General features: G+C 32.2%; 1 protein-coding gene across 2 annotated transcripts; it reads left to right on the forward strand.

The window, feature by feature from the left end:
* Positions 1 to 5,894: 5,894 nt before the first annotated feature.
* Positions 5,895 to 27,668, forward strand: LOC126780396 (roquin-1). 2 transcript variants are annotated; one of them, XM_050504864.1, is made up of 16 exons: positions 5,895 to 5,984; positions 9,930 to 10,092; positions 10,864 to 11,050; positions 11,736 to 11,899; positions 12,231 to 12,368; positions 12,438 to 12,545; positions 12,625 to 12,958; positions 13,325 to 13,486; positions 19,333 to 19,468; positions 20,659 to 20,879; positions 21,228 to 21,336; positions 21,765 to 22,075; positions 22,198 to 22,286; positions 23,623 to 23,682; positions 24,834 to 24,941; positions 26,867 to 27,668. In XM_050504864.1, the coding sequence occupies exons 2-16, from the start codon at positions 9,931 to 9,933 to the stop codon at positions 26,933 to 26,935; spliced, it is 2,358 nt and encodes a 785-aa protein (XP_050360821.1). In that variant the 5' UTR covers positions 5,895 to 5,984; position 9,930; the 3' UTR covers positions 26,936 to 27,668. The 2 variants fall into 2 exon arrangements, with proteins under 2 accessions (XP_050360821.1, XP_050360822.1); XM_050504865.1 differs by lacking the exon at positions 5,895 to 5,984 and having other exon boundaries at positions 9,964 to 10,092; positions 10,868 to 11,050.
* The last annotated feature ends 237 nt before the right edge of the window (positions 27,669 to 27,905 follow it).

The raw sequence follows: 27,905 nt of genomic DNA on the forward strand, positions 1-27,905 counted from the left end.
TCATTGTGCACAAGTGTGTACGCAAACACAGGGACACTCTCTACTCTACTCTACTCTCTATTTCCTAACTCTCATAATCCGATGGGACGACAATCTGACACGACCGAAAAGAGTTCAGGCGCAGGACCAACGGCTTTACGTGCCTTCCGAGGCACGGGAATGTACACACTTCTAAATTTTGACAGAATAACTCAATAACTTTATTGTTCCGTTATATATATATATATATATATATATATATATATATAGTTACAGATAGTTTTTATACGAGCCTCTAAAGATACTGTTTATAGCAAAACGACCCGAAAAATATCCAATTTAACTATACTCGAGCGCTTTTTATTACGAGTATTTACCGTATACCAACAACCCACGACGTGGATTCACTAACACAATGTATGATGGCATAGCGTATGATATGAAAAGTGTGGAGGATGCGAATGTGTTAATTTGGCAGTATTATAGGCTATTGTTTTTAATTATAAAATTAACTTTTATTCTCAATTTTTATAATTTAATTTCATAATTAATTTTATAATTTAATTTAATTAATTTTGCTTTAATAAGTTTATCAATAAGTTTAATAGTTTATTTATTTTGCGTTAGTTTGTATGTAAAGGACAATTAGTTACTAATTATTGCATGCCGGGTGCATGATATTCACATATAATGTTTGGAATGCGTTCCAAATAATTTAAATTAAATTCCAAGACAACAGACAGTCTCTGGCTCAAATATTATTATATCTAATAGAAGTTTATTAAATACTAAGTCAATAAATGTAAATACAATTAATGGAAAAATATTAAAAAAATTAAACAATAAATCAGTAAGCCTGGTGCACCAAAACATTCAAGTAATGTTAGGAAAAGACTTAAAAATTGAGTTGCTCATATTAATGAGCAACTCAATTTTTAAGTCTTTTATTAGTATTAACTAATGACATTGATATTTTATGTATCACAGAGCATTGGCTCTTAAACTACCAATTTATGTTTAATTTTGATGGTCACCAGTTACCTAGTCTGTTCAGTAGAAATAAAGCAATACGCGGTGGCTCATTAATACTCATCAGTAAAAAAATCAAGTTTAAAGAACGTAAGGATATTAAGAAAGTCAATTCAAGGAGTTTTCTCACATTTAATGATTGGCGACTGTTGGAATCCATAAGAGTAAGCAACGGTTGGATGAACTTTATAATGAAAGAACTTACAACCGGTCCCTTTCTTTCATGAACCATGTAAGTGCTTACTCTAAATTATTTATACGAGTGGGCTCAATGGCCAAGTCGTTGCACATTAAAAAAAATCGTAGACGCACCAAATAAGATAAAAATGACGTGGAAAATTATTAATTGCGAAACTGGAAGAGTTAAAAGTAACATTTCAACCTATCCATTGATAATATGACAATTAATGTTGCTACTCTTTTTGAAAAATGTTTTACTGACATTCCAATTTCGACTACCAAATCACACCATTCCTCTCCTACCGTCGCTGAATCGTTACTAAAAAACAATGTTACTAAATGATATATTTGCTTTAACTTTAATACTGTAAGTGTTAAAGATATAATAAGAACTTTTAACACATTGGATGAAATTGCATCTTATCTTGTTATTATAATTAATAATTGCATTCTTAGTGGCGTGTTTCCTGGCTTAATGAAACATACGAAGGTAATTTCTATTTTTAAATCTGGTAGTACTTCAGACCCCAACAATTATAGACCCATCTCTGTACTACCAACGTTTAGCAAGATTTTTGCAAAAATTAATGCTCAATCAAATGTTAGTACATTTGATTGAGCATTAAATACATAGGTTGACATAAATGGAAAGAGATCTCACGGGGCTCCAGTTGGTGTGGGGTTCCTCAAAGATCTATTCTTGGTCTATTTTTCTTCCTCATTTATATAAATGACTTGCCACATTTACTAAATAACAAACATGAGATAGTATTGTTTGCTGATAACACTTCCTTGATTTTTAAAATAAAAAGATGTTTATTAATATATGACGAGGTGAACAATGCTCTCTTTGAAATAGTACATTGGTTTATTGCTAATTATTTACTGTTAAACAGTAAAAAGACAAAATGTATTAAATTCACTACTCCCAACGTGAAATTTGTAATTTTTAATGGGGAAGCTTTAGATGCTGTAGAAGCAACAGAATTTCTTGGTATAACCATAGATCCTAAGCTTCAATGGGGCCCTCATATTAATAAATTGGCAACTAACTCAGCTCTGCAGCTTTCGCAGTAAAAAAAATTATAATGTTGACTGATGTAGATACGGCTCGCCTAGTGTATTTTACTTATTTCCACAGTATAATGTCTTATGGCATTCTACTCTGGGGTAATGCAGCCGATATTAATACGATTTTTATATTGCAGAAGAGGGCTATTCGTGCAATTTATAACCTGGGCCCAAAAGATTCACTTAGTTGTAAATTTAAAGAAATTAAAATAATGACTGTTGTTTCTCAATATATATTTGATAATGTTATGTAACATAAAAGATTTTCCTAGAAATTGTGACCAACATACTGTTAACACCAGGAACAAGTATAAACTTACAAACAAACATTACCAGATTACACAGGGTTAGTAAGTCTTTTATGGGACAATATATACGCTTTTACTACAGGATCCAAGAAAACGTTCAAAAATTGTGAAATTTAAAAGAATCGTTACGGAACGCTTGTGTGCTAAAGGACACATCGGATGACTTTTTAAATGATTGCACACCCTGGGAATGAAACGATCGCCTCCAGGTTATCTCAAATAAAAAAGGTGTATATAATTTGGCTGGTGTTATATATGTATTGCACTTCTTGTAAAGAATGAGATATAAAAAAAAACCGCTGAATTTCTTTCGCCGGTTCTTCTCAGGTCTGAGGTGTTAATTTTCGAACCGGTGGTAGATTTATGTTATGTTTGAGTGACTCTAGTGGTGACGGTTGTGACCGACATCATAAGCCGATATTATAAATAATATCGAAACCTTCTTGGGCTCTCTCAAAATGGATTTTTTTTTTGTTATATTTTCATCTGCAATCAGTTCTCGGACTATAAGCAGATAGTTGATACGGTAGTTGGCGTGATGAGTGAGCCCTCCATCAAGAGCACTACTCGTATTATAAGGGTGCTATACTCTCTCGTGCAGCTGTAGTACATCATGCCTCTTTAGCTGCCTAAGATGCTTTTGGCTTTTAAGCTGGGCTGCCAATTGATTAGGGTGTAAGGCAAGCCGTTGTTAAAATATTTTTGAGGCAGCTCTAATTTCTTCCTTCACTGTGGTTATTTGTAAGTTGGCATGGATTTAACCGTTTGTGATGAACCAAGGAACATTGGACATTTCCAAAATTATATATTGTGATCTTTGTATCATGGCAATATTTTAGTTACTGGTACTTCTTCAGAGCTGTATCCCATACATCCATACTGGTTTTAGGAGCATTTTGAATATTAGCAGTTTATTGTCCGTTGACAATTTGCTGTTTCGTCCTAGCAGCCCGAGCATGGTTTTATATTTTATGTTAAGTTCATCTATTTTGGATTTAACAAGATTTTTTCAGGTTAGTTTGCGGTCCAAATGGATGCCAAGGTATTTAACTCTGTCTGAGTGGGGAAGTATGTTATCTCCAAGGAGTACTCCTGGAGGGCGATCTCCCTTTTTCAGATGTTATGTGAGTCGATTTGGAAGCACTCGCTCTAATTTTCTATGTATTCAACCACTTATTTATTTCGTTTAGCCTTTTTTGTAACGTATGTAATGCAATAGCCGGATTTTTGCTGCTTGCTAATAATGCGATATCCACAGCGAAAGCAGCAGTGGCTGTAGTGTGACTCCCGTTACTACTGGCAGATCTGCTGTGAAGGTTAAAAAATGGAAATAGAATAAAATTGTGACCGATATTCAAAATTTAATTCTACGTTCTAACAGAAGAGAATGGAATACATCCAAAAAGACAATTCTGTTTTTACAATTTTTTTTTCTTAATAGACCAAAGCCCACGACCAAAATCATGTCGCATTGTTTTAAAAAAAATTGGCAAATGATATGATCACATTGCGTCTAATATTTAAAATGGATATAGATTTTCATTTCATGTTTGTAACTAACAATAAAATTTACTTAAATTAATTTTGAAATCCTCCTCACTGATGAGTGTTAACTCAGTTTTTGACACAGTGGCATTGCCTGACGTTACACGTTCATAGTGTACAACGTACTCGGAAATGTACATATGCCAATTTTTTTTGTTACATACAGTGTAGTTTTAGTAAATGAGCTTGGCAGTGAAAGCAGTGTGTTAAGAGAATACAATTGGGAATGAAAGTTTGTATGAAAACTTACAAGTTTTTATGTTAGAAATATGGAAATTGAAAATTTGTGTGAGTAGGAAGGTGAAGTAAGTTAGGCTGATATAATTTTTTTCTATATTGAAACTTTATCGACATAATGCTTTTGTAAAGATTGATAATTTTTTTTAACACAAGACAAAATTTTGGTCTTAGACTCTTGTACTATAATAGGCCGCACAGTAATTTAGTTGCTACACTTATTATAACGCGGAAGGCAGCGAAACTCATTGTAAACGGTACAATGGTACTGACGTACCTGTGTAGCATAAAAGTCTTAAAATCGTTATCTAAGAAGCCAATTGTCCATACTCATCTGAGCTTAGCATATTTATAATATTTTTTATAAGGAATATATTGATACGTAGAGTAGATTCAGTAATTCTATTTATTCTAGTATTTTATTCTATTATAGTAGGATATCAAAGTATCTCTCGGAGGTATCTCGAATATCAAGAGCCAGGAGCTGTGACACGCGGAACTTAACCAAAGGTCGTCGAATTTGTGTTTATAATTCATATAGTGCTCGGCGTTAAAGAAAAAATGAGTGTGGAAAATGTATGTGTCGGTTGAAAATCTACCAAATGTGTATCCGAAAACCCGCAAATGGAATTAGCTTCAATTATGAAGAATACTCAGAGTTAATATATATTTAAAATAAATTCAAATGTTCGAAAAATGCAATAATTTTTTTTCATGAAGGTACTTTTAAGATTGTCACAAAATTCATATTAAGTCAAACAAAATTAAGTAAGTTTTTATTTTCTCCATGTGCTCAAATAATTTCAATTTAGTACACTTCATTGTATAACCAGCACCCACAAAGCATATCGACAGCATTGCTGACGGTGTTTAAAGGAGTTAATTTACGTCATAGGGTATTTAACCACGATTGCATTATACTAAAAGAAAGACTGCATCTTGCAAGGGTATTTTCAGACATCATATTATAATTGGACCAAATCTTTGGTTACCTATCTTAATGTTGTGGGTTTATATAAACTTAGTAAAATTAAATTAGAGTTTGATCACGATTTTAAAATAAAATTAATATGCCTAAAATAATTTATAATAATAAAATTAATAAGTATTTGAAATTTCATAAAGTGTTCTTACTGCATCTACAGTTACATAAATTATTTTTTTAAAAATAGTTCATGGATACATTCAGTTCATGGCACAACTTAGGAATGACACGATAAACTATATGCGAGATGTATGTAGCTTTGAAAATTTTAAGAAGTTCCAAAACTACAAAAAATACACCCGGAGTTTCTTTCGCCAGTTATTTTCAGGTTAGATTATTTTCTTTCCGAACCAGAGTTTTACTTCGACTATCAGTAGGTACGTGTAATACTTTTAAATTGAATATGAATTAAATTTGAAAATAAATGCTGCAAAGAAATATACAAATACCTTGCCTTGCAATATATGACAACAAGTTTTCAATATTTTTATTTTTATATTATATTGATATTTACAAACACTGATATAATTATATTTTTATGCCCGATCTGGCAACATTACAGCTGGTGCTGACGAGTGACGGATCATGATTTGAAGTGGGTAGAAGCTAAATGTGTTATTTTTGTGATGAGTGTTCGTGTTATTTTTGAGGTAATTGCAAAAAAAAAATCTTTAGTAATAACTTTATGCTAAAAATAAAAGTGTATTTTTCATAGTAACGCAGGTGGCTGCTTAGAAAACTCTCTCTACTTACTGCCTAGGTGGCAATTTTCGCACGTCAATTTTTCAGAATTATTCTATTTTTATTATTAATAAATATTTTCTAGTTTCAATAGGACTTTGAGAGAATTGTTTATTAAATATTAAATTTAATAAATATTAGAGAACAAATATAGTATGAGTATACTATATAAAAATACCTATCTTTATGTCACCGTACAATTCAATGACGCGACGATTTTATTAGTCTTTTATAATATGTTCGAATCCTACAAATATGATAAATGTATATAGAGTTTTTTTTTTATATTTTTGTAGCAACCAATTTTATAGAAAGTTATCTTAAAGTGTAAAATGTAATATCCTTTATTAACAGTAATATATATGTACATTTTAGTACTATTTTAAATACATTTGAATTGACAGAATCTAATAATTGTTATAAAATATTATTAAGAAGTCAGGTTTATCCCAATCTTATTAGTTTTAATAATATATATTTAATTCAAATTAAGTAAGAGAGTTCTGGAGGATGTAAATAATATGAACAGGTAGGACATTTGTTTGACATTATAAGAGTATTATTGAAAATAACATTTAATATTTTTGATTATAATAATAAAACTAAAGCCTGTCCATTTCACCAAATAATTAGATTTAGCAGTAATCAAGATTAACTGTGAGAATCTCATTTGTAATAGATATATTTCATTACGTTTTATAGCTAGATAATATAATATGATGTTGAACTCAAACAATTTCAAAATTAAAGCCATGTTTTTTGAGACAGTAATGAATTTAAATATATTGATTTATTTTAAGAAAATGTCTCCAAATATAAAATCTACATTGATTTCATATTTAAATAAAAAGATACATTTCTTACTAACAATTTAAAGAGAGTTGATATAGTTTGGTACAGAAAGCTTGATTTTGTTGTTGTTTATGTAATATTTTGAACATTTAACATCTTTAGACATTGCATGTGACATGAAAAAGTTAAAAGTGTATTTAATTTATTACTTCATCAACTTTTTTTAATGAATTAACAAATATATGGATTATGGTTATTAAAATCTCTACAATAAAACAAAACTTATTAAATCTATAAGTAATATTTCACCTTATAAATGATTATTGTTTTTGACTTAAGTGATTAAGCGCTGATGTGATAACTACCTATATTTCAATATACATTTAAGTTTAAATTGTTTTAAGCATGTCAATATATGATTTGCATTTAAATAAGCCTAATAAATATAATATTATGATCTTGTTAAAAACAAACCCTTTGAAAGATATTGTAGTGCATGTACCGACCAAATTTTTAATTGCACACATTTGATAATATTTCATATGTATATTGAAATAGAGCTCATATTTGCAAACAGCTACAACACTTCTCATTCAGACTTCAATGTTAAGACAAAATCAATAACATAGTTGTACCAACTTATATTAGTGAAGAGTTGATTGATTGGATTTATAACAGATGTTGGTAATACTTAATGTCATATATAGCAACACCTATACAGTTTTTGTCGTAGAGCACTATGGTGTGGTTAATATATGCAAAAGAAAATGTATTAAGTAAAAATGAAATTATTAAGTGAAGTGAGCAATCAATACAGTGAACAAAGATGCACTGTGTTTTGAAAAATACTGTCATAATGTGGTATTGTAAAAATTTTCAAATAACTGCGGTTAGGGTCCTGTACCTGCCTATCTATACACGGTAGGTATCACCTCTTGATATTAACTATAATATGTGTCATTTTATATTAAGTTGGAAGGTAAGTACTTGTGTCAACAAACATACAAGCATAAAATGCAACTTATTAGGCTTAAGAGTGACTGCATGAGTATTTTATGGCATGCCTAAAACAATGTTGTCAGTATACAGAGATGATTTCTTAATACAGATTGAGTATTTTCTGTTAGCTTACCCATCAGCTTGTCTTTTATCGTATCATGTGATATGTATCTGTTAAATGTTGTTATAAAAGGAAAAGGACAATTTATAATTATGGTGAAGAAGAATGGAATTAATTAATTATTTCTATTTCATTACTCAATTTGGATGAATAATTTTAATATTAGTTGATGTCTTTTGGAATAATATATTTTTAAATAGGAACTCAACATAAGCAGCTTAATATTAGCAAATATGTGTATATTACATATACAATGAAAATCATATTACAATTGAAATTTATAAAATACAAGTAAAATATTGTAATAACAATATAGTTAACAATTGTTGTGGAAATGTAATTTTTTCGGCATTGCTTCCATGGACTCGGAATAAGGTTCAACATAATGTTGAAGATAGCATATGAATTATTGCTCAGTTATTTAATACAAAGCGAGCAATCAATTAACATGCTTTCTAAAACAAATTTAATAGTTAACTGTATCTATATGGTATATTTTGAAATATAATTTACATTAATTTAACTTATTTATTATTATCTATAAAGTCTTGTAATGAAATAAAATATGAAGGAACGTATTGCATAATGTGTATCAAATTAAATTACAGAAATATTGTCCCACAACCACAACATGCAGGCTAATCAATTGTGCATAGCCTGCATGCATGCATATTAGCAGTTGAAAGTAATGAAAATTGTTTTATTGTATTTTTTGAAAAAGCTAAGTTATAATATGACATCTGATTAATTTTCTTCTTTATCATTTGTGTACTTTATATATAAGTTATGACAGGAATTAACTCATTTAATTATTATATATAAAGACCGTAATGATTTTCATGTTGCATTCCAGTGTGAAAGTTAAGAAGTGTGGCGCAACTGTTATGATTATGTAAACAGAAGTAATAAGTGCATTTTTGTATCAGTTTTCAAACAATTAATAATAATTAAAGTGTAGTTTCCTTAATTTTGAAATCTGGTCAATGATGTAGAAATGATATTCATTAATTAATTTCTTTTTAAAGCTTCCTTGTGTTTGATATACAAATCATGATAGAAAAGATAAACTTATGATATTCTAGCTGAAAAAACTTTGTATCGCAATGGAGCATCTAGTAAGCTGTTGTGTTATATTATTGCAGTCAGAACTATTATTATTTATGTCTTTGAGCAGTAATAAATGTATTTCTGTAGAAATATGGCTCATACCCTTAGTATCTTAGTTGTTATCTTGTCTGTGTTCTTGTTGTCAGTAAATGACTGTTTGCATCCTAAATGTCTGATTTCTAATTAAGCTTGTTATCTAAAAATGGCGTCCATTACTTCAGTTCTATAAGAGCTTCCATTGACTCTGAATAGTGATTTTCAGACGAAAAAACATAAAACCTATAATTTAAAAAAAAATTAAGTAAAACTTTAAACTTTTTTTATTTACAATATAATATTACACTGATATATTATAAGTAAATTTCACATGAATGTGGAAATGTATTATGAATACATACCTAATGAATTTTAGAGTTCAGCTTAGAGTTTAGTTACTATTACTGCACGCACTATGGGTTTATTTTATAGTTTAGTAGTAATCCATTTTACGCAATGGAACTTATTTAATAACTTTATGGAAATAAAATGTACAATTATATTTAAAATAGAACTGAGATATATGACTTCTGACTTCTCTTTCTGTTCGCTGGTACAGTATTGAATATAGGGACAATGTATGATTATAACTCAAATACTTTATAAAATGTAATTGCCATCCAGTTTAAAGTATAATATCCAGATAGGACATCTCCAGTAATATATATTTCAGTTGAAGTTGGCTTCCTATTGTTAATATATATTAATATTGTCCCATTGGTTGTTAGAAATAAATGTTTGCATTATAAATGTTCTTTTTTTTTCAAATAAGGCTAATATATTTTTGTTGTTGTTTTAGAATGCCAATCCAGGCGCCGCAATGGACGGACTACCTCAATTGTCCGGTGTGCTGTCGCGAATTTGGCCCCCCTCCGCGGAGCCCTATCAGTCTTGGATGTGGTCACACTCTCTGTGGTCATTGTCTTAAGCATTTGCATAGAAAGCAATGCCCTTTTGATCAGGTTAATTTACTTTTAATGAAAACATGTTTTGTTTTTTTACAATTTATAAATTATATTTATAATGTAAACTTCATTTAAATATCGAACCTAAAGTTTATCTCGCATTAAATAAAAAGAAAACTTACGCATGATATACGTTTTAAATTCGATAGCAAATCGTCCTCGGTTCATTCTCGTTATTGTAAAGCAGCAATAAACAAGGAACATCCGGTCTGATCTATTCACACGATATTTCATATTGGATACATAGGGAGAGTGGACTTATATGAATAGAATTCTAATCAATATTTGTGCAACTAGTATGTATATCTTTAACATCATATAGTGCTTATTACGGTGTGCAAGTAGTGTTGACAATACAAAAGTATCCGATTTTAAATTTGTTAAAAGCTTTTAATATCATAGAAAGAAAAATAGTGTTTTTCTAATTGATTCACATATCTTAAAAAATGTTATTTTGTTATATGGTGTAGTATTTAACTAAAAAAAAGAAGATTTTTTACTATTTTAAAGTAAGGAATTGAGCACGTACGTATGGATTAATATTATTTATTAACTAATATGATTATGATAATATGATTTGAGTCAAATATTATAATTTATTGTAACTAGGATTCGTTTATTTCGAGTTATACACGCGTTAATTTTGTATAAACGGAAAAAATAGGTACGTAAATGTATGCTGTTAAAGCTTTAGGTAGAGTTAACCGATCAAAATCGTTTAAGATCCTGTTAAGATTATATATTTAAAAGTATTTTTTAATATGTTAGACAGTAATTCACGCGGATCCCGAAGAATTAGTTGTGAACACGGCGCTACTACAGTTAGCCGGGTATACCCCGCCCGCTCAGCCCTACCACCCACCTTGCATACAGGTGTTGTCCGAGCACGACCGTCATGCATATGATGTCATCGTTCGATGCCTCGAACACCTTGCTATCTACCTGAAACTCTGTGGTAATGGTCATTCTATTTATGACATAATTGTAAATATATAAATGTAAAAAAAACAAGAGTTAAATTTCATTCAAAATAATATTTATTTGGATTTTTTATTAACAAGGAGTTTTGTCTCATCGAGATGTCATTAGATAATTTCCAAGAAAGTTAATTCAAAATTAAACAACTTATAATGATTTTGTTATGAATTATTAACTTCACTGATTGCATCATATGCCTTAGAAGTAGATGGACAAACAAATAAAATACTCAATTACATATAAATGAGTACGTGAGAAACATATGTTTATAAATCGTTACAATGATAAATAAACACGTTAATTGAAATCTGAACAACAGGAAACTTGTATATTAGTGCAAATAGCAATGGATGTCACTGCATTAATTCAATAGTTTTATCATTTGTAATGGTTATGATGTCTTCTAAAATGTTTGTATATAAATATTCTTCGATCTTACGATATTCTATTGATAAAACGTACCTACATTATTCTTTCCAAGACAATAAGTTTGTAAAGAAATTTCCAACATCCTTAGAAAGCAAAGTATAGACATAAAGAATATTGTTTTCAAGTACATTTTCTAAGGAGCTATTTAAAACTTAATAAAGGTCTTATATAAGTTTTTCTAAGAAAATTGTTACGAACACCTCCATTGTTTCGACATTTTTATGTTGATATAGCGAATAATAGCACGGCGGGTAATCGATTGTCGAGGCCCATGCAACGCAAGTTGGTCACGTTGCTGCAATGTGCCATCACCGACGAGGAGGGCAGGGGAAGGGCGGCGAGAGCGGCACGGTCTCTTGGGGAGAGGACTGTCACTGAATTGATACTTCAGCACCAGGTTCTTTATCTATAGATTCTATATATCTGGCTCACTGACCATCAAGTCAGCCTATGTGGTGATTTGCACTGTCTAAACTATAAAGAAAAGAAAGTCTTGAAGCTTGGAAATCTTTGCTTTTTAATGTAGAGGCGCGCTACGAAAGGATTATGCAAGATTTTGATTCATTAAAGGAGGTGCAACTTTCTGGATTCAAAGCCAGTTCGCAGTTCTAGTTTATGTGTATGTTATCTAAGATAGCAAGCCAATTTACAACAAATCAAACACATTCAATTAACATCCATTACAGTTTCGAAAGCGACTGCTATTATAAAATTTATTTATTTTATAGAACCCTCAGCAACTTAGTGCGAACCTGTGGGCAGCGGTGAGAGCTCGTGGTTGTCAATTCTTAGGTCCGGCAATGCAAGAAGAAGTTTTAAAACTTGTCCTTTTGGCGCTAGAAGATGGTTCCGCCCTTTCCAGAAAGGTAAAATACATACTTCTTCTGTATTTGTTTAATTTCTCAAATTTAATTACGTATGTTTTTTGTCTACAGGTGTTAGTGATGTTTGTTGTCCAAAGATTAGAGCCTCATTTTCCGCAGGCTTCTAAAACTAGTATAGGCCACGTCGTCCAGCTTCTGTACAGAGCTTCTTGTTTTAAGGTAAAACTATTTAAAAACTAAAGCTAAATGGGTAATGACAAACATAATTAAAAAATAAACGTGTATAATATACTCTTAGGTATCGAAACGCGAGTGCGATTCATCGCTAATGCAACTGAAGGAGGAGTTTCGGACGTACGAATTGTTGCGACGGGAACACGATGCGCAGATAGTACAAATAGCGACCGAGGCTGGCCTGAGGATAGCGCCTGACCAGTGGAGCGCCCTCCTGTACGGGGATACGGCACACAAGAGCCACATGCAAAGTATAATCGACAAACTGCAAACGCCCCAGTCGTTTGCGCAGTCGGTTCAAGAGCTTTTTATAGCTTTGCAAAGGACTGGAGATCCGGCGCAGTTGGTCGTAATTAGTATGCATCTCGACCGGCTCGCCAATATCGATGCTAGTCCCGGTAAGGTTTTTTTTTAACTAGCGTTTTTGTAATTATCAACTAAGGTATTACTGCATCAAATTTAATATCACGTATTATTGAATTAAAACCGAAGATCATTCTCGTAGCCTTACATACTATGTCATGTTGACTTCCATATTAATATTATAAACGCGAAAGTGCGTGTGTTTATTTATTGTTTATTTCTTTGGTTATTACAAACGTCACGTCACGTCTTACTCTCATCCGCTCTTCATGAAATTTTCCCTCAAACTTTGTAAATTTTAAAACCTCTTTTTTTTGGAGCTTATTCCACTGCGCTTCTCTGATGTGGTAATCGATCCCCCAGGTTGAATGTTAGTAATTATAAATTTTACATTTGTGCAGATGCGAAAAGTCCCACATGGCAACAACTGGCCGAGATGATCAAGGCAATAAAAGAAGTCGTTTCCGGTCTAATCCACTATCTACAGCAACAAGCTACTGGCCGCGACTCGAACCAAAACCAGAAGCACATTCTGCAGGAGCGATGCATTGAACCTTCGACCAGTGAGTTATATTTCACTTATTACTTATATTTTTCTATTTATTAATGGCCTTACTTATAAACGTATTCGTAACGTTTAGCGGGTGATTGGATAGACAATGCCTTGTCCTCTTCTTTTGAATGTCAAATCAATAATGACTGAGAGAGAGAAATTAGTGTTTAGCTAAACAATCGTAATCTATTTATTTATTTGAAAAGTTCACAAAAAATATACATATTACACAATAACACATACAGTATAAAATTAATTTCTGATATGTATATCAATTATAAGTGTACATGACATTCATAGAAACATCGCGTGAAAATATAACAAGTAAAATGTACGCCCTCATCCCTGCGACAATACTGACGAAAACATTGATTTAAGCTCGTAAACACACATAGCGAAAGCGACGGTCAAAGTATTGCACTTGGCCTAGCTCTCATTCGGCAGGTGTCTGGCATCGTGTTGTAAAAATGTCTAGCTAGTTAATCTCACTGAAGGATGATTGAACCATTGTCACTACAAGCACAAGGGACATAACATCTTAGTTCCCAAGATTAGTGGCTCATTGGCGTTGTAACGAATTTAATATTTCTTAAAGTGTTTTATTTGTTTAACACCTATGTAATAGGTAGCCCATTGGCAGTCTGGCTGCTTATTAACAATAAAAATTAAATAGTTTGATGTGTGAAACGAAATAAAAAAGTTTTTTTATGACTGATGATTAACTACTAATGCTAATTCACTAAATAATAATTTGAATGAAACTTTGTATGAAACTTTTTTAAGGAACCTAACCAAAACGATAATCAACCTAATAGGATATGTTTGGTGGACACTAGATAAACGAAGGTCGAACTTCGACTCGAGTCTTTTCTTTAGGGCTCTTGAGCCTTTAAGATCCGCAAATCTATACAGAAGAGTAACCTTTGAAGGTTCGAGGCTCGAGTTCCCGACTACATAACAGTAGTCTGGAGTGCAACTTGCGATAAGGAACTTTGTTCCAAAACGTATTAAAATTCAATAATGTTTTTTTTTTCATAGTAAAATTAGATAAAAGTTATCTAATTTAATAGGTATACAATAAATTATTTTAAAAACATTATTAAAAAATTCTTTAAAGTGAATTTGACGTTAATTACTAATTTCATCATAAATGACTAAATTCTCAAAATTCAGTTCTTTGATTACTTATCACAGGTCTGTATAAGCATTTTTGTTTTTCGTTAGACTCGCAATATTCTCGATTAGAAATGTTCTTAATAAGAATAAACGGCCGCAAGAAGCATCACACAATTTTTTAAAAGGGTATTGCTAAATGTTTTTTTTTTTTAAAGCATGTACCTTAAAGATCATTAAATTTATTCCTAGGTGGGGCAATCAGGAGTAATTAAATAATAATGCTATGATACATAAAAATATCAAATAAATTAAACAGATAAGACAATCATGTAAAATGAGACGCATATGATTACCGCGGTCAACGCTTAAAACCGAATGCGTTTCAAAATTGTTCTATATTTATACCATATCTTATATGTATATCAAAATTAATTCACTAGTAATATTAATCGCTATAAAATTAATTGAATTATTTTTCTTGTATTAAATAATTACTTAATATTTTCCAATACAATGCGTACTTACGATACATAAGAGCAACGAGCGTCTGATCTTTATGATATTTTGGAAAAAATATATATATATATATATTGCTATCTCGTTTATGTGATGAAAACGGTATCAACCAATTCTGAGACAAATTACATCGCTTAAAAATCAATATGCAATCTAGTCGTCTCGTTTTGACGCAGGGATATCGTGGAAACGGCTGTTTCTCTTTATTACCGCTTGCATAGCCCTCCCGATATTTAATAGATACTGACGCGTGCATTCGGCGTCGCGGATCACGCGAATCACGATAATTTATGTATGCGGTATAAGTAAGCATTGTGGGTGGTGTTATCGGTCTGTTTTAATTAGTGTTTTAACTTAAAAATATTTTGTGAAGTGAATTTAATTAAATAATTTGTAAATTGGTCAAAGGTCAAAGTACGTGCACATGGATTGATGTGATGCGCAATTTGCTTCTGAAATTTCAATAAATGCCTTTGTTTCTTATTGTTACAAAGTGATACAGTAGTGAATCTGATTGCTTTAGTGACATTATACGTTAAGATTGGACCATAGTATGTATTAACCTATTAAGGAATGCAATTTATGATATCGACATAAAAAGAAAACTATAGCGAGATTTACTACAATAAAAAAAGAAGAATGGCCCGAATCGCTGAGTTGTAAGGATTTATTAAAAATATGAAAGTATATTTCGAGCGTTAACTACGAATTTATTCGAATCGCCACCTGTAACCTAGCTAAGAATAAAGTTAAAGAAACTAAACAAGATGCCGATGACCCAAAGCACTATTGTTTACTTCATTATATACGTATTACATAATGTACTGGATGAAGTAAATTATATAAAAAATAAGTTGGGAAACGTTTATCAGGAGTATATAAGAGTATGCAATATTATTACTGGTTTTAATCATAGATTATCGATACTAGAAAGACAAGTGCAAGATTTTAACCTTGAAGTGATTGGCGTGCCAGAATATATTGACGAATATTTGCCTGACGTGATTCTTCGCATTGCACTTATTGTGCGATTTCCTTTATCTTATTATGACATACACGTCTGCACAAGAATTACGCACTACAATAATGATTCTAGGCCCAGGCCAATTTCTGTCAAATTTTATACATCCATTGTCCGAGATGGTTTCCTGCGGGCCGTTTTAAACTTCAACGAGATGGAAATCACTGACGAAGAAAAGTTAAATACTCGCCTTTTAGGCTTCTTTGGTGAAGTAAAACCGGTCTACGTCTGTAAGCACCTGTATCCGGTTATTAAGTGTCGCATGCTGAAAGGCTGAAACACGGCTAAAGTCAACGTAAAGCTAAAAACAATTAAGTGTTAATTCACAAATGGAATAATATTTTATATAATATTTTAGGCACAGTAGAGCCTCAATAGTCCGAACCGAAAAAAAACAATCATGATTCACACTCATGATACATTCGAGTTGTAATAACTTAAAATAAGGGATTATTTTGCTTCAAACAAATTAAACACAATTAATAAATTGTTTCATTACTAATTACAAAATTGTTTTCGTTTGGCATTTTTTTTATATACCGATTAACACGTCTAACTACGTTTTTGGAAGTTCCTAGATAAATGATCTAGCAATTCCTCCAATAGAAGTTGTTTAAAAGATAATTAAGGATAAAATAATAATTGCAAATAAAATATTTGAGCGTGTGATATAGGTTTTACGCGTTGATCCCAAACCAATGGTTATTTCGTACCCGATTTGTATTACATGAAACGGCCTCTTATTATTTAATGATAGTCTTATAATTTTTCAGTTTATTTTTAATTTACTATAGTATTATTATTATTTTATAAATATGCGCTTGTGTGCTACCCAAATATAAAAAAAATGAATACCCATTGATCCAACAGAGCTATGCGTTCTGAATTCACACCTAACCAATCAATAACTATGAAACCGACAGCCAATTCCTTAATGTACGTCGAGATGGCGCTTAACAAGAAACAGTCTGAAATTGATTTTATCATTTTATTTTGTTCTTAAAAAAAGGCCAAAACTAATTAACGGCGACTCTAATATTTATCTAATATTTAAAAAAGAAACAGTCTGAGTCAGTTATTGTTTTGCAAGTGGTGTTATGATATATGCATTAAATTCTATTAATTTAATTTTTCTAATTTTTTAAAGCACAGATACTTAATATACGAACTAATAATAATGCCCTACAGACCCATTTTGGCTACAGCAGCCAATCTCAAAGAGATTAGCCAACTGCGCAGGACATATTATAGGGCAAATTTTGTGCGCAAATACATCTGTATTTGCGCACAGACTGCATAGATGCACTCTCTATTCCCTTACTCTCATAATCCGATAGAACGGCAATCAGACACGACTGGAAAGAGTTCAGGCGCAGAGCCAATAGCTTTACGTGCTTTCCAAGGCACGGGAGTGTACACACTTCCAACTTCCAGACTCCGGGCTGCTACTGAGAATTTTCAATAGAAAAACTCAATAAATTTTTGTTGGCCCGACCTGGGATTTGAACCCAGGACCTCTAGGTCTGTGACCTTATATGTAGCCATTAGACCAACGAGGCATTCTAATGCAAATATACGTATGTTATATAAATAACACATTAAAATTTATAAAATATGTAGTTTGCCATATACTGAAAGGTCACACATTGTTTTTTGTTGTTATTTATTGCAAACTCTAGCAAATAATGTCATGCCCATTAAGGTATACACTGGTGGATCAAGTAAAGCTAAGTTTACACGCACAATATCTTTGCGTTTGTCAAAAACATACTTTCTTAAGTTATTAAACCGATAACTAGATAACCAATAATTAAGCTACCAATAAAAGTACGCAAGGAACCGGGCGTCACCCAATAACGTGATATTACTTTTGTAAAGAAGTGTTTTTAAGCAGTTTGAATTACACTTAATGTCAGATTTTTTAAATGTTTCACGGACAATTAAGACTCTACTTTGAAAAATTGTAATTAATATATTTACATATAATATAAGTATTAAATATATTGGTTTATTTAAAATACTAAACAATAATAATCAAAATGTTATATAGTTTAACGGAAACATTAAAGACCTCGGTGTGTTAAACTAAAACTGTCATATTAGTAAAAACATTGTCTTTGAGAGTTGCTTTTGAGATTCTTGATGGCAGATATATGATTGATAGAGGTGGTCGAGTAAAGCACTTTTATTTTCTTATGAAATATCAAGTTCTTTTTTGGGATATTTACTGATTCGGTAACTCTTAGGCTATTTAGTTACGGTGTGTTGCTGACTATGAGTATTTGTTTGAAGATTTAATCAGATTACTGTTATTTATGTGTACAACGCAAAAAATGCATTGTATACAAGAAACTGGGTTTAATTAACATTTGAGCTTCCGCATTCATGCCCTGGTTCTCTTGACAAATTCAATTGTGTTCTCCCGTTGTCACTATTCACACGGTGGCATAAGGTGTATGTACATTGATATTGTTGATCTATTAATTACTTGTTATTGTAACGATGAAAACAAATAGTTTTTATTTATGTATCTTTAAAAATTGAACCAATTTACGAATAAAATTCTCGATCACATAGATTGATCAGTTCTTGTCTGGATCTATCATCAAGAAAATCAAGCGAATAACAAAAAAAAAAAAATTAATACTTATATTGAACTATTCCATTTTTGTTTTCATTTAATTATTTTAATACTGTTTTTTTAATAATTGTGCATTCTATTATTTATTATAATTGTATTTTTACATATCAATTATTTTGTTGAAACTGTCGTGTAATACACATTTATGTTACCTGTGACCTATTTCTGTTATCGATATTTTTTTTATACACTTTCATTCCAACCTATTTCACCTTTTGTAACATAATATATACTTAACTAACTTATGTTATTGTTTTATATCTATTATGTCGTCTGAAATACATTTTTTTTTCGCTTTTGCGATTGATGTAGCTTGTGTTTTCGGTTTGTTTGTTTGCATGTTGCGAATTGATGTACGTCCGTCTTACTTTCAGAAAGCCTGCTTTCAGGTAATAATTGTTTTCGTAATTATTCGTAAATAAGAATAAGAATTTGTTGGGTCATTAACTATTTATAGAATATATCGTTTCAAGTGGTTAAATATGTTTAATATAATCAGTTTATATATAAATAAAATTTTGGTTAGAAATATGGTGTATTTACATTTTGAAAATACCAACAGGCCAGCCTTCTCCACTGACAACGGCTACTCCCCCACACAAGTACAAGACCGCAATGTGCAGGGATGCGGTGACCAGGTCCTACTGTCCCAGGGGCAGTAACTGCACCTTCGCTCATTATGAAGAAGAATTAGAAAGGTAATTGAAGTCAAAAACAATACTTATTAGAAATACTGCATAATTGGATGCAGAATATTTATGTAACACTGTTCCGCAACGCGTTTCTCTTGTATATTAAATTGCATCTAACCTATCACACTTCTCTGAAGGTTGATGAAGATAACTCATTCTATCTGGCGATTTTTATATATATGTTATTATTATTATTACACGCGACTAAATTCATATGTGCTTTACCAGGATTTGTATCTGTGACCATCTTTATGGTCGATTCCATTAATTTCCAAAAAGGCTAAGCCTATTATTACGTGTGATGTGTGCATAATTATATCGTTCCATTTATTCATTTCGTTTGCGGTCTAATTGCGTTATAGTAATAAGTTAAATCGGTTCAACATAAAACCTATGAATTTAATGAATTACTTACTCTAGATATTGTTTAAAATGGCATATTAAAATAAACTTTTTATATAATAATGATGTATTCTCCTTATTGATATCTCCATTACTATGCGAGACGATTATCTAATTGTTATTATGTATTAAATTAATTATATTTAATTACCATGCCTACGCGAAATACTATAAAACGTGTTCAAGCATATGCGAGTTCATAGCAATTCTGTCTAATACTAAACTGCTTATATCGCGAACTAATTGCATATGATCTTGATATACATAATTTATTTATGATGCTATTATATAACACCAATTTTTTTATCTGCTTAAAAATGAAGACTAGCGATTTTATTTATGTAATGATATAAATATCTCGTTTAAGGCTGAGTGTTTAGTTTTTTCTATGATATCTATAATATTACTTGAAGCGTAGCAAAGCAACTACAGTGACACAAGCACAGACACTCTCACAAACGTTAATGAATAATAAAATTTGATTCAGATCTTTATATTTAACTGCCTTGTTAGTGGTTAGCTTGTAAGGCTCGTGAGATTCTAGGGATCGATTTCTGGTAGCAGCTTAGAATTATGATTGCAATTGAGAATTGGCAGTATCACTCTATCGTGCCACAGTAATAGTTGCTCACCTGGCCGGTAGTAGCGGATGGCACGCCATCGGTCTACGAGAGTGAGGGTGCAGAGAGTGTTTACGTACACATACGTCCACTATAATATCTCCTGAGCAGTTGTCTACTCTCCACTGAGAATGTCGGTCAGGATCATTTTTAATGTGAATAAACACTTTACAGGTTCAGGGGAATGCCTAATACAACCCAGGCCATAACAAATGGCAACTACACGTACATGCCGCCGCTGCCACCTGCATTGCCTCTGCCGCAACTGCCTCAGCAACAACTGCCTCAGCAGCAACTGCCTCAGCCGCTCGCCCTTCCCATGTACCCAAGGTTCCCGATGCCTCCGCCACAGCCGCGCGCTCAACATCAACAAGTTGATACTTATAACATTCAAGGTTATTCTATTCACAAGTACTTTCGACATACTAGCGAGCTTAAACACGATGCCCAGTAAACGCCTTAGTTGGCAAAGCTATGTTTGACTTTGCTTTCTTTAGCGATTTCTACAAAACATTGATAAAAAATATAAGTACATGTTTAAGCTTTACAAAGCAGTTACTTGTCTGAACTCAAAATGCCCATGCCATGTTTGTTACGTCAATCGTTGATTACGTGACACATCGAGCACAGACTGCAATTGCGTGGACAATCATTATGTATCTTAAACCGCAAATGGCTAAGATTTTCAAATTTGTACATATTTTCATGTTTTTTTTTTAATTTAAAATACGTTTCTTGTTTAGCTGTACCAACAATAACGACACTACCAAAACAACCGATGCCACAAGAACTGCTCCCGAATCAGGAATATGGGGCTGATAATCAACGTGCAGATTGTATTCAGCAACCACAGTAAGTTAAATTAAATTGGCACAACCAATAATGTCATCTTAGTTCTGTTCGGCCTGCTTTATTTTAAATGAAGTTGAAGTTATATCGACCTCTTTCAAATCAAACTTTGGAAACTACGTCAGTCGTAATATGTATAGTATTTTATTTTCAGATATAATTGTTTCCAATAAAGCTTATTTCAGCTTAAATTAACATAAATTCGAGTGAATTGTGATATCGTGGCAGTTATAAAATACATAAAAATGAAACACCATGAATAAATTGTATAACTAAGGAACCATTAGCACGCGATCTGACATGAATTTAGTCGAAATATTTATATGCTTGTTTAACCAGATAACCAACCATAAAATAACCAGAACAGATAAAAAAGTAATTATTCCGTCTTTAAGTTTCCTACCGAACTAACTTAACAAATTACTTTTTAGGAACTACGCTTCTGCCCTTATGCATAACCAAGCACAGTTGGGCATAAGTCAAAATTCCATGATAGTCCCCATCCAAGATCGACCTTACTACGGCCATTTCGGTGTAGTCAAAATTCACGATGAACCCACAAACAATATCCAGTTCCCTCGGCAAGAGTTCGTCAATCCCGTGTTCCAAGGCGCGACCAATACTGGACCGATACCTGGCTATCCGAACCAAGAACAGACCATGTCAGCACCGATGCCAAATATGTTTGTACCAGTACAACACGAGGCTCCGCGAAACATTAGCCCCTACACATTCGATGATCGTGAGTTTATCTTATTTCTTGTATTTAACATATTAAAATGTATTTTTTATTGATTTTAAAAGCTTTTCTTTTATTAGTTTTGTATAAAATGTCATATCAATAATTCATTTTTTTTTAAACAGCGACTCCGTCAGAACTCTTGCCAGACTATCGGGTTGAGCCGCCTGCCTTCGCTTCCGTATCTCGCGAGCCCACTTGGCCTAATAACAGCGTGAGTAAAACTTTTGATATGAATTAAAACATCGTGACTCGCACATATAACATCGTAAGAATGTTGATACTTATGGTGTCGGCAATGGATTACTATATTTTTTTACTTTCATTACAAATGTCTAATTCGAATGTTACACAGTAACAGTTTTTATGTATTATATTCGCGTTTTAGCCGCGAACATAACTGTTCTTTATTTTCTCTACCCATGATCTAACTGACATGATCTGTCTAATAGTAACAGTAACAGCCTATTAATGTCCCACTGCCACTCTCCCTTTTAGGAGAAGGTTTGGAGCTTATTCCACCACGCCGCTCCAATGCGGGTTGGTGGAATACACATGTGACAGAATTTCAGTGAAATTCGACACATGCAGGTTTCCTCACGATGTTTTCCTTCACCGTCAAGCACGAGATGAATTATAAACACAAATTAAGCACATGAAAACTCAGTGGTGCTTGCCCGGATTTGAACCCATGATCATCGGTTAAGATTCACGAATTCTAACCACTAGGCCATCTCAGCTTTTTTTTTGACCAAGTCATGATCTGTCTGATGTAATAAAAAAATAAAAAAAAGTAAAAAAAAATGTATTATACATTTAATAATTTAGCATTTTACTATAGCTAATAATTCGTCATATTCGAAAAGGGTATCTTATGCAATACAAGATTCTATCTACTTGATTTTAAAATTGGCTCCTTTAAAAGTCTCGTATCGTAACAGCCTGTGAATGTCCCACTGCTGGGCTAAAAGCTCACCCCTTTTAAGGAGAAGGTTTTGGAGCTTATTCCACCACGCTGCTCCAATGCGGGTTGGTGGAATACACATGTGGCAGAATTTCAGTGAAATTAGACACATGCAGGTATCCTCACGATGTTGAGCCACTACTGTAAAAAGATTAAAAGTCTAATGTTATTTATATATAGGAGCGTTACATTTGGTTATTGATTGTTTAAAATCTACCATCGTTTTAAGAAAATCAACAACCACTGCACAGTCTAAACTAAAGCTAATAAAGAAAGGCCTAAGAGAAAATAGCAATGAAGTTGTTTTATATTAATGTAGTCGAGTGTGCTTAGTGCGAAGTTTTTTACTACTTTAACATTAACCGCGATCAGTATGAAATTCTGATTATTGTCACTGGACTGAACGCTATCGCTTATCCAGTAAAAACCTCGCACTAGGCACGCTGGACTTGAAATGTTTCTATTTAATATGGCCTTTAAACGTTCCATACAAACACGACTTTGATATTTTACTCTTATCGCGACCAAAGAGGTTTTACATTGAAATTAAAAATGAACGCATCATCATGATCGTACTTTGTTACAGGTTTTTAATTTCGATTCTATGAGAAACTCTCTACCGCACGGTTCCTCCACTCCGGAAGATGTAAGTTATATTTCGTTTACATTTCCCACTTTTGAAGAACACGAACTAGATATCTGCTGTATGAAATAATGAGTAACCGACATAACCTTAAATTTTTTTTTATTACATTTTATTTATTACGTTAAGTTACAATTATGTGTAAACATTACAAACTCATCGCTTCGCTCACTCTTGAATAAAAGTAAATAATAATAAAGTCCTCCAGACCGATTTCGGCCACGGCGGCGAATCTCAAAAGAGATTAACCAACTGCGCAGGACATATTATAGTGCACAAGTGAGTGCGCAAACACAGGTGCATTCTCTCTCTTACTCTCATAAACCGACGAGACGGCAATACAAAACGACCAAAGAGATTTCAAGCGCAGGACCAACGGCTTTACGTGCTTTCCGAGGCACGGGTGTGTACACACTTCCTACTTTCAAACTCCGGGCTACTACTGAGAATTTTCGATAGAGAAACTATAATAACTTTTTATTGGCCCAACTTGGGATTTGAACCCAGGACATTGATAATGATTCATGTTGATTTAATTACGATAATCGCACGGCACATTTTGTCGTGTACATGTTATTGAAGGCAAAAAAACGCACCATTAAGTCGAAGCTACGTTTCTACGATGTTTCTTACAATATATCGAAAGAAAAATGTTGGTGATTACAAGGTCCTAGCAAGATAAGAACCCAGAAGTTTCAGGTATCATTTCAAGCAAGAAATAATTATGGTGCTCAAGTATTCCAAATCAATGTGTTTTCTGAATTTTAATTGTGAGAAACGGAGGAAATAAAGTTCCTTAGGAACTTCTTCTGTTCTCTTAAAAAATTCTACCTGATGTACTTTACGTTACGATTAGCTTTATAATATTCAGATTATTTATAAGCTTGATGTCATCTACTGATTTGACTCATTATCAAATAACGAGAAAAACCTAATTATAATTTATGTGGTGAAGTAGTGACATGCTGACCCAGACGTACTCCAGATTGGCCTAGATACTTTTAAAATCTGATAACTGAATTCGAGATCTGCTCTCCAAATAAAATTTAAACACTTTAATTAAATGTTGTGTCGACCAGTATATGCATTGACGCCTCCTACCTGCCTCTTTTTAATTATTAATACAGACTGTATTAAAAATAAATGTTTTCCAGATATTCGCTGTACCTAACGACAGGCGGGCAGTAGGAGCTGATAGACTCGGGGCAGTAGCAGAGCGCATGGCAGCTGTAACTTCTGATCTGGCGATCAGAGCTGATGATGTAAGCCCCATCATATATATATTATCAGTATCCCTACTCCTTATCTTGGGTATTAAATCCACCACAATGTCAAGTTTAATTTAAATCAGTCCAGCGATCTTAGCGTATCGTGTGACGGACATAATTTTTTTTACACATACGAACTTATTCATAATAAAACCCTTATCGAAGGTTTAAACCTCTACTAATTAAAACGTCACTTAAGCCTATCAAACGTTCGATAAAAATCTTTATTCAAAATCGTTTGATAAAACTCCGATAACTATAATGCCTTTATTGTACATAATATTGCCATATCGTAGAAAAATATTAAAATGTGAATGATAGAAAATGCTTTCAACGAGTTTTTTATTTAATACAGGTAAAATAAAAAAAAAAACATCTTGTGTTAAACATCGTGTCTCTTTTATTATTATGCTTTTATTATATGGTATTTTTTAATATGCAATTAACATTCCTCTCCAAAAAACATTTATATAAACAGGTATTATGCTTCTTGATCGAATAAATAAACTATAATAATGATACTGTTGAAGAAAGTTTTAAAATGAATACGAATTCAAAAAAAAGGCATAGAAATGAATATTGGCTAGTAGTGACTTAAAACAACCCATGTAGGTCTCCGTCATCTTCTTGAACCTAAAAAATATCTTAAAACGAATAAACAAACATTAATGATGAAAAGGATGAATGTATAAGTTCCGTATAAGTTCGCATTATGTATAAGTTCGCATACCTCACGACGTCTCCATCTTATTGCCCATGTGAACATCTTATTGCCGTCAATACTTGCAACTCTGGTGAGGTACCAAAACCTTTAGCGTTCGGCTGCAAGTCTTCGGGGACTAAATGTCTTATAAAAATAGCCGTCTTTTTAGTAAATCGATACCTCTTTTGAAATTCCTCATCCTCCAAAGAAAATGGATTGCACTTTTTTGCGCCGATGAATGACATAATTTTTTTATTCACCGCAATTATACTTTCCACGTTTTGTAATGCTTGCACATTTAGGAAAATACGTAGATTTATTTTAACAATATAAAATTGCGACGTCGGATGTATTGGAAATCAAATATCATTGCAAACCTCAATAATTAAGTAACATAGGTAATGTCAATAATCAGCTGACCAAAATCGGCCATGTTTTTGCTAATTTACCTTTATCGATGTTTATAGTAGGGTGTCAGAGCGTGGAGCGTCACGGTAGCATGCGAAAGCAATCCCGTGGCGCTCCACGTTAAGACGGAAAGGGTAGCGCTGGATTTTTACCGGCGAGCCCCACATACAATTGTCCCCGTGAGGGAAACGCGAAACGCGTTTTTCCAGCGTTTAAAAAAAAAAGGTTTATAGTAGGGTCCTAGCTTGTATAAATCAAAGACACTTTATCGGAGAGTTATTGAACGTTTTAGCGTCATCGAACGATTGATTAACACTTTTTGACAATCCACTTTTATGGAGCTCTTAAACTTCCGATAACTTATTTTGAATAAGACTGTTAATCTCCACCCATTAAATAAAGATACACGTCCCTTCTTATTTTATATATATTAACGAATTGAACTTCAAATTTTAGAAAATATTATCTGTTTCTTCCTCTATGCACCCATAAGGCGAAAACATTAGGATATCACCCTTGGTTAGTTTTTAAAATTGTTTGTAATTCTAAATACAGTGTCAAATAAATACACAATATTTTTTGAGTTAAAACAAAAAAAAATTTAGTAAAATTAAAATTATTTGAGATAAATATATATATTTTTTTAATTTTGCATGCTGTTCTTAAGTTCGAAGTTGATACTTTACCTTCATTATTCAAAGAAGTTTTTTCATTTTAATAATACCTAGTCTTGATACTGTAAAGCATTCGATATTAACCACAATAACATTTGATACAAATAATTTACAAGTTTGTATGGTTTTTTCAGGAGGAACTAGAGGAGGAACTTCAGGCCCTGGAGCGCCGTATCGACACCGAGTTCAAAAGTACCGATTAAATGTCGATATCGAGTCACTATCTCATACCAAATATAAATTATCAACTGGAACGACTTTAGGTTGAAAAATAAGAAAATATATATAGCACGTTAACAAAGACGAACGCACTCCTTATAAAGGTTGAATAGAGGTCTTTGTTTGAATATTGGAAGTTCTTATTTATTAAAAATAAATGAGGGATTTCATATTTATCAGATTTCACACATTTCAAAGACTTCACGTATAACTTGTATTGGATGCAGGATGAGAAATATTTTAGAGTATATATTCACACTTCCATTGTAATAATTCATACAAGTTTATTTTATTTAGAATTACACAATAGCTTTAGTACTGACGTTAGTAATATTAGTAGGATTTAGTGTGACTTAGACGACTTGTAGAAGCTGTTATTAGGGTCTCGGATGTTTAATAATCTATAAATCGAATGAAAATATTATAATAATGATACGACGCTCATTAAAAGGAGACACGATTTAAAATATAATTTATCTTTTAAATTAACGAAGTTCATGAATCATTAAAAGGAAGTCTTATGACGGTTATGACAATTTTTTGGTAAACAAACAATTCTATTATTAAATTTGTGATAAAGCTATTGACGTTTGCCTTTTCGGTAATGAATTAATTGACACTTGATGAGACTTTGCCGTATTGTGGTCGCATTTAACATTGCCCGAAATTTAAAGCCTTTGTGGAAATAGACAAATGATTAAATAAAAAATATTATATATATATATATATATATATATATATATATATATATATATATATATATATATATAATTTAAATTCAAATATTCATCGTTAATATATTATAAGTAACAGTTAAAATCATTTAATTTTTAGGGTTCCGTATTGTCAAGGACAAAGTTATAAAATGTGACTTCGGTGACCGTCTGATGCCCATCAGTCTGTTTGTCCGTCCTTTCGTCGCAATCGTAATAGCAATCTATATTAATTCCAAAT

Source organism: Nymphalis io, chromosome Z (assembly GCF_905147045.1).
Source record: "Nymphalis io chromosome Z, ilAglIoxx1.1, whole genome shotgun sequence".
NCBI lineage: Eukaryota > Metazoa > Arthropoda > Insecta > Lepidoptera > Nymphalidae > Nymphalis > Nymphalis io.